The 8,884-nt window shown below is 37.5% G+C and overlaps 1 protein-coding gene across 7 annotated transcripts in view; it reads left to right on the top strand.

Moving 5' to 3' along the window:
* The window catches only part of mapk8ip3 (mitogen-activated protein kinase 8 interacting protein 3), a 95,884-nt gene that overhangs the window by 14,580 nt on the left and 72,420 nt on the right, over positions 1–8,884 (top strand). For 6 of the 7 annotated variants that reach the window (XM_072915739.1, XM_072915736.1, XM_072915740.1 and 3 more), the window contains one exon: positions 1,937–1,960. The exons of the other annotated variant lie outside the window; for it this stretch is intronic. In XM_072915739.1, the coding sequence (XP_072771840.1) occupies positions 1,937–1,960 (24 nt within the window). The remainder of the gene's footprint in view (positions 1–1,936; positions 1,961–8,884) is intronic. 7 annotated transcript variants of the gene reach the window in all.

The following is an 8,884-nucleotide window of genomic DNA, read 5'->3' as shown; positions in this document are numbered from 1 at the left end:
GACCTGTTTATTCAAGGATAAACACAAAATAGACAAAATTATACATGACAAACAGAAATGGCATCATTGAACTAGGGCTGGGCGATATGGCCTTTTTTTAATATTGCGATATTTTAAGGCCATATTGCGATACACGATATATATGTGGATATTTTGCCTTAGCCTTGAATGAACACTTGATGCATATAATCACAGCAGTATGATGATTCTATGTGTCTACATTAAAACATTCTTCTTCATACTGCATTAATATATGCTACTTTTAAACTTTCATGCAGAGAAGGAAATCACAACTAAAAAAAATCACTATTTTTTTCATACGGTGTTGATCTGGAAATGTTTGCCTCTGCATTTTGATGGTGTGGACGTGTGGCACCGAATGGAGATAAGCGTCTCGACAGACGTTACAATATTTGAACAATGATGACGAAAACTGTTTTCTCTGTCGTGTCCGTGTGTCGAAAATTGTTATGCACTTATTTTTTTATTTGATTTTGTGCGTGGCATAAATTTGCCGTGCGCAGAGGACGCTTGAGCAGTGCGCAATTGCACAGGCGCGCACGGCTGCGCTAGCATCACAGCTAACATTAGCCATGCTGCTACCTCTCTGCTCGGGGAGGACGTATACGTATGTGACGTATGACGTGACAGTATGTGACGTGTGTAAGAAGGTGCGCTTGCTGTCTGTGAGAGGGAGACACAGGAAAGAGTGAGAAGAGCCTGTCGTGTAATGCCAGCAGCTAAAAGCAACTGCGTGAGAATCCACAGACCTGTGGATGTGTTGAAGGTGTGCTGGAAAATGCAGAACGGAAATTAGGGCGCAGCAGAAAAGTGGAATGTATTATTTAAATCGGTGCGTTGGAAAACACGGACCGGAGTTTGTTTTTTTTACTGGATCTGGATCGGCATTTTCCCATGCCTTGCCGATACGCATTTTTTTGCAAATATCGGCGGCCGATCCGATCCAAATATCGGATCGGGACATCCCTACCAGAGAGCGCACGGGCACATAAGCCACACCCACTGAAGTTCAGTAAAAAAGTATATTTCCATACACCGGACTATAAGTGGCAGATAAATACCTTGTGAAATGGGTTTTTTATACAGAAATATTGATTTAAATAGCTTAATTGTTTACAAACAGTGTGTGTAACATGGCAGTAAAAGGGCTGATCAAACAAAACAGAAGTCACTAGCTGCGCAAGCTAGCTCTCCAATCAGCTAAACAGACTGACTAACTCCACGCTGACGTCTTGGTGAATTTACTGAGGAATTTGTGAAAGTCAAACAACACAAAAAGAATATTGTTGTAAGTTAATAATACTAACACTGACACTGTTAAACCAGTTAGCATGTTAGCTAATGATGCTATCTTGATTACATTATGACAGCATGCATGAAAACACTCCTACAGACATCACACATGGGACGCTTTAGTAAGTAAGAATAGTTGTAGTTATATTGTAAAACTTACAAACTGAATGAAGACATCCAGAAACGCTATGGACGGCCTGAAGATGGAACGGCACTTGTACGTCCGGTAGAAAGCTCTAAACAGCAGGAACTCACATTCACCCAGCAGCACTTGCAGTGAGCAAACTCGTCCAAAAGATGGCGCAAACATAGCACAAACATGAACACACCATTTAAGGACCCTTGCATGTGTCGAATGAAAACTATTTGCATTATGGCCGTCAGCGAAGAGAAATCCATAAACTAGCCGCACCGTTTTATTAGGCGCAGGGTGCAAAGCGTAGGAGAAAAGTGCTTACCAGTGAGTGAAAGCTATTTGTGGGCTAATGTTTGCATAGTTCCATGTATCATGTCATGTTCCTGTCTCACTGCCTGTCCTGTGTCCTGTCTCACTGCCTGTCCTGTGTCCTGTCTCACTGCCTGTCCTGTGTCCTGTCTCGCTGCCTGGCTGCTGTGTGCTCAGTCAACGCCACACCTGGAGGAAAAGGTAAATCCAACACCTTTTCCTTCAGCTCCAAACCAAACTCCCCCTGATATGTAGAATGTGTGACATGTTAGTCTCCATCTGATATGTAGAATGTGTGACATGTTAGTCTCCATCTGATATGTAGAATGTGTGACATGTTAGTCTCCATCTGATATGTAGAATGTGTGACATGTTAGTCTTCATCTGATATGTAGAATGTGTGACATGTTAGTCTCTATCTGATATGTAGAATGTGTGACATGTTAGTCTTCATCTGATATGTAGAATGTGTGACATGTTAGTCTCCATCTGATATGTAGAATGTGTGACATGTTAGTCTCCATCTGATATGTAGAATGTGTGACATGTTAGTCTCCATCTGATATGTAGAATGTGTGACATGTTAGTCTCCATCTGATATGTAGAATGTGTGACATGTTAGTCTCCATCTGATATGTAGAATGTGTGACATGTTAGTCTCCATCTGATATGTAGAATGTGTGACATGTTAGTCTTCATCTGATATGTAGAATGTGTGACATGTTAGTCTCCATCTGATATGTAGAATGTGTGACATGTTAGTCTCCATCTGATATGTAGAATGTGTGACATGTTAGTCTCCATCTGATATGTAGAATGTGTGACATGTTAGTCTCCATCTGATATGTAGAATGTGTGACATGTTAGTCTCCATCTGATATGTAGAATGTGTGACATGTTAGTCTCCATCTGATATGTAGAATGTGTGACATGTTAGTCTTCATCTGATATGTAGAATGTGTGACATGTTAGTCTCCATCTGATATGTAGAATGTGTGACATGTTAGTCTCCATCTGATATGTAGAATGTGTGACATGTTAGTCTCCATCTGATATGTAGAATGTGTGACATGTTAGTCTCCATCTGATATGTAGAATGTGTGACATGTTAGTCTTCATCTGATATGTAGAATGTGTGACATGTTAGTCTCCATCTGATATGTAGAATGTGTGACATGTTAGTCTCCATCTGATATGTAGAATGTGTGACATGTTAGTCTCCATCTGATATGTAGAATGTGTGACATGTTAGTCTCCATCTGATATGTAGAATGTGTGACATGTTAGTCTTCATCTGATATGTAGAATGTGTGACATGTTAGTCTCCATCTGATATGTAGAATGTGTGACATGTTAGTCTCCATCTGATATGTAGAATGTGTGACATGTTAGTCTCCATCTGATATGTAGAATGTGTGACATGTTAGTCTCCATCTGATATGTAGAATGTGTGACATGTTAGTCTCCATCTGATATGTAGAATGTGTGACATGTTAGTCTCCATCTGATATGTAGAATGTGTGACATGTTAGTCTTCATCTGATATGTAGAATGTGTGACATGTTAGTCTCTATCTGATATGTAGAATGTGTGACATGTTAGTCTTCATCTGATATGTAGAATGTGTGACATGTTAGTCTCCATCTGATATGTAGAATGTGTGACATGTTAGTCTCCATCTGATATGTAGAATGTGTGACATGTTAGTCTCCATCTGATATGTAGAATGTGTGACATGTTAGTCTCCATCTGATATGTAGAATGTGTGACATGTTAGTCTCTATCTGATATGTAGAATGTGTGACATGTTAGTCTCCATCTGATATGTAGAATGTGTGACATGTTAGTCTCCATCTGATATGTAGAATGTGTGACATGTTAGTCTCCATCTGATATGTAGAATGTGTGACATGTTAGTCTCCATCTGATATGTAGAATGTGTGACATGTTAGTCTCCATCTGATATGTAGAATGTGTGACATGTTAGTCTCCATCTGATATGTAGAATGTGTGACATGTTAGTCTCCATCTGATATGTAGAATGTGTGACATGTTAGTCTCCATCTGATATGTAGAATGTGTGACATGTTAGTCTTCATCTGATATGTAGAATGTGTGACATGTTAGTCTCTATCTGATATGTAGAATGTGTGACATGTTAGTCTTCATCTGATATGTAGAATGTGTGACATGTTAGTCTCCATCTGATATGTAGAATGTGTGACATGTTAGTCTCCATCTGATATGTAGAATGTGTGACATGTTAGTCTCCATCTGATATGTAGAATGTGTGACATGTTAGTCTTCATCTGATATGTAGAATGTGTGACATGTTAGTCTCCATCTGATATGTAGAATGTGTGACATGTTAGTCTCCATCTGATATGTAGAATGTGTGACATGTTAGTCTCCATCTGATATGTAGAATGTGTGACATGTTAGTCTCCATCTGATATGTAGAATGTGTGACATGTTAGTCTCCATCTGATATGTAGAATGTGTGACATGTTAGTCTCCATCTGATATGTAGAATGTGTGACATGTTAGTCTTCATCTGATATGTAGAATGTGTGACATGTTAGTCTCTATCTGATATGTAGAATGTGTGACATGTTAGTCTTCATCTGATATGTAGAATGTGTGACATGTTAGTCTCCATCTGATATGTAGAATGTGTGACATGTTAGTCTCCATCTGATATGTAGAATGTGTGACATGTTAGTCTCCATCTGATATGTAGAATGTGTGACATGTTAGTCTCCATCTGATATGTAGAATGTGTGACATGTTAGTCTCCATCTGATATGTAGAATGTGTGACATGTTAGTCTCCATCTGATATGTAGAATGTGTGACATGTTAGTCTCCATCTGATATGTAGAATGTGTGACATGTTAGTCTTCATCTGATATGTAGAATGTGTGACATGTTAGTCTCTATCTGATATGTAGAATGTGTGACATGTTAGTCTTCATCTGATATGTAGAATGTGTGACATGTTAGTCTCCATCTGATATGTAGAATGTGTGACATGTTAGTCTCCATCTGATATGTAGAATGTGTGACATGTTAGTCTCCATCTGATATGTAGAATGTGTGACATGTTAGTCTTCATCTGATATGTAGAATGTGTGACATGTTAGTCTCCATCTGATATGTAGAATGTGTGACATGTTAGTCTCCATCTGATATGTAGAATGTGTGACATGTTAGTCTCCATCTGATATGTAGAATGTGTGACATGTTAGTCTCCATCTGATATGTAGAATGTGTGACATGTTAGTCTCCATCTGATATGTAGAATGTGTGACATGTTAGTCTCCATCTGATATGTAGAATGTGTGACATGTTAGTCTTCATCTGATATGTAGAATGTGTGACATGTTAGTCTCCATCTGATATGTAGAATGTGTGACATGTTAGTCTCCATCTGATATGTAGAATGTGTGACATGTTAGTCTCCATCTGATATGTAGAATGTGTGACATGTTAGTCTCCATCTGATATGTAGAATGTGTGACATGTTAGTCTTCATCTGATATGTAGAATGTGTGACATGTTAGTCTCCATCTGATATGTAGAATGTGTGACATGTTAGTCTCCATCTGATATGTAGAATGTGTGACATGTTAGTCTCCATCTGATATGTAGAATGTGTGACATGTTAGTCTCCATCTGATATGTAGAATGTGTGACATGTTAGTCTCCATCTGATATGTAGAATGTGTGACATGTTAGTCTCCATCTGATATGTAGAATGTGTGACATGTTAGTCTTCATCTGATATGTAGAATGTGTGACATGTTAGTCTCTATCTGATATGTAGAATGTGTGACATGTTAGTCTTCATCTGATATGTAGAATGTGTGACATGTTAGTCTCCATCTGATATGTAGAATGTGTGACATGTTAGTCTCCATCTGATATGTAGAATGTGTGACATGTTAGTCTCCATCTGATATGTAGAATGTGTGACATGTTAGTCTCCATCTGATATGTAGAATGTGTGACATGTTAGTCTTCATCTGATATGTAGAATGTGTGACATGTTAGTCTCCATCTGATATGTAGAATGTGTGACATGTTAGTCTCCATCTGATATGTAGAATGTGTGACATGTTAGTCTCCATCTGATATGTAGAATGTGTGACATGTTAGTCTCCATCTGATATGTAGAATGTGTGACATGTTAGTCTCCATCTGATATGTAGAATGTGTGACATGTTAGTCTTCATCTGATATGTAGAATGTGTGACATGTTAGTCTCCATCTGATATGTAGAATGTGTGACATGTTAGTCTCCATCTGATATGTAGAATGTGTGACATGTTAGTCTTCATCTGATATGTAGAATGTGTGACATGTTAGTCTCCATCTGATATGTAGAATGTGTGACATGTTAGTCTTCATCTGATATGTAGAATGTGTGACATGTTAGTCTCCATCTGATATGTAGAATGTGTGACATGTTAGTCTCCATCTGATATGTAGAATGTGTGACATGTTAGTCTTCATCTGATATGTAGAATGTGTGACATGTTAGTCTCCATCTGATATGTAGAATGTGTGACATGTTAGTCTTCATCTGATATGTAGAATGTGTGACATGTTAGTCTCCATCTGATATGTAGAATGTGTGACATGTTAGTCTCCATCTGATATGTAGAATGTGTGACATGTTAGTCTCCATCTGATATGTAGAATGTGTGACATGTTAGTCTCCATCTGATATGTAGAATGTGTGACATGTTAGTCTCCATCTGATATGTAGAATGTGTGACATGTTAGTCTCCATCTGATATGTAGAATGTGTGACATGTTAGTCTCCATCTGATATGTAGAATGTGTGACATGTTAGTCTTCATCTGATATGTAGAATGTGTGACATGTTAGTCTCCATCTGATATGTAGAATGTGTGACATGTTAGTCTCCATCTGATATGTAGAATGTGTGACATGTTAGTCTCCATCTGATATGTAGAATGTGTGACATGTTAGTCTCCATCTGATATGTAGAATGTGTGACATGTTAGTCTTCATCTGATATGTAGAATGTGTGACATGTTAGTCTCCATCTGATATGTAGAATGTGTGACATGTTAGTCTCCATCTGATATGTAGAATGTGTGACATGTTAGTCTCCATCTGATATGTAGAATGTGTGACATGTTAGTCTCCATCTGATATGTAGAATGTGTGACATGTTAGTCTCCATCTGATATGTAGAATGTGTGACATGTTAGTCTTCATCTGATATGTAGAATGTGTGACATGTTAGTCTCCATCTGATATGTAGAATGTGTGACATGTTAGTCTCCATCTGATATGTAGAATGTGTGACATGTTAGTCTTCATCTGATATGTAGAATGTGTGACATGTTAGTCTCCATCTGATATGTAGAATGTGTGACATGTTAGTCTTCATCTGATATGTAGAATGTGTGACATGTTAGTCTCCATCTGATATGTAGAATGTGTGACATGTTAGTCTCCATCTGATATGTAGAATGTGTGACATGTTAGTCTCCATCTGATATGTAGAATGTGTGACATGTTAGTCTCCATCTGATATGTAGAATGTGTGACATGTTAGTCTTCATCTGATATGTAGAATGTGTGACATGTTAGTCTCCATCTGATATGTAGAATGTGTGACATGTTAGTCTCCATCTGATATGTAGAATGTGTGACATGTTAGTCTCCATCTGATATGTAGAATGTGTGACATGTTAGTCTCCATCTGATATGTAGAATGTGTGACATGTTAGTCTCCATCTGATATGTAGAATGTGTGACATGTTAGTCTCCATCTGATGTGTGGACTACATGACATGTTAGTCTCCATCTGATATGTAGAATGTGTGTGGACTACATGACATGTTAGTCTCCATCTGTCTGCTTCATGCTCACTGCTCTCACAAGTCAGCATGGACCACAAACACTTGTCATGTTTCACAACATTAGGAACACAACATATCAGTGTCAATACATGATGATAATTAATGATAACATATAAACATATCAGTGTCAATACATGATGATAATTAATGATAACATATAAACATATCAGTGTCAATACATGATGATAATTAATGATAACATATCAATATTAGATGTTTTGAAACTGTTTATTTACAAACCACTTGCTAATATCATGAATGATGTTTAATCCTACATTTTAAACATTTGATCTCCTTCACATTCTCCTGTCAGTCATGTGATGAAATCATCTTGGCTGACTTGACAATAAAGACTTGACAATAAAGACTTGACAATAAAGACTTGACAATAACGACTTGACAATAACGACTTGACAATAAAGACTTGACAATAACGACTTGACAATAACGACTTGACAATAATGACTTGACAATAAAGACTTGACAATAAAGACTTGACAATAAAGACTTGACAATAAAGACTTGACAATAACGACTTGACAATAACGACTTGACAATAAAGACTTGACAATAACGACTTAACAATAATGACTTGACAATAATGACTTGACAATAACGACTTGACAATAATGACTTGACAATAAAGACTTGACAATAAAGACTTGACAATAATGACTTGACAATAATGACTTGACAATAACGACTTGACAATAATGACTTGACAATAAAGACTTGACAATAACGACTTGACAATAAAGACTTGACAATAACGACTTAACAATAATGACTTGACAATAATGACTTGACAATAACGACTTGACAATAATGACTTGACAATAAAGACTTGACAATAAAGACTTGACAATAATGACTTGACAATTGTCATGTCTGTGTGATCATGTTTTGTTTTAGTAATGTTCGGTTTAAATTGTGGACTTTTTGTGCACTTTTGTTTTGTTTTGTCACCATAGCAACCATTAGTTTCACCTGTCACGTCACGCACCTGTTCCACGTTTGGACTCATTGTGCACTCTTGTCACCATAGCAACCATTAGTTTTCACCTGTCACGTCACGCACCTGTTTCACGTTTTGAGTCACGCACCTGCTTTCACTAATCATGTCCATAGTATTTAAGTTCATTAATTTTCTGTTGTTCGTCCTGACGACATCACCACATTTATGCTCCTGCACACTCTCCACACCCTGATGACCCTTGCTACTCTTT

Source organism: Nerophis lumbriciformis, linkage group LG22 (genome assembly GCF_033978685.3).
Source record: "Nerophis lumbriciformis linkage group LG22, RoL_Nlum_v2.1, whole genome shotgun sequence".
In the NCBI taxonomy this organism is placed as follows: Eukaryota; Metazoa; Chordata; class Actinopteri; order Syngnathiformes; family Syngnathidae; genus Nerophis; species Nerophis lumbriciformis.
The sequence above is the reverse complement of the archived record's forward strand: the minus strand, read 5'-3'. Positions and strand labels throughout refer to the sequence as shown.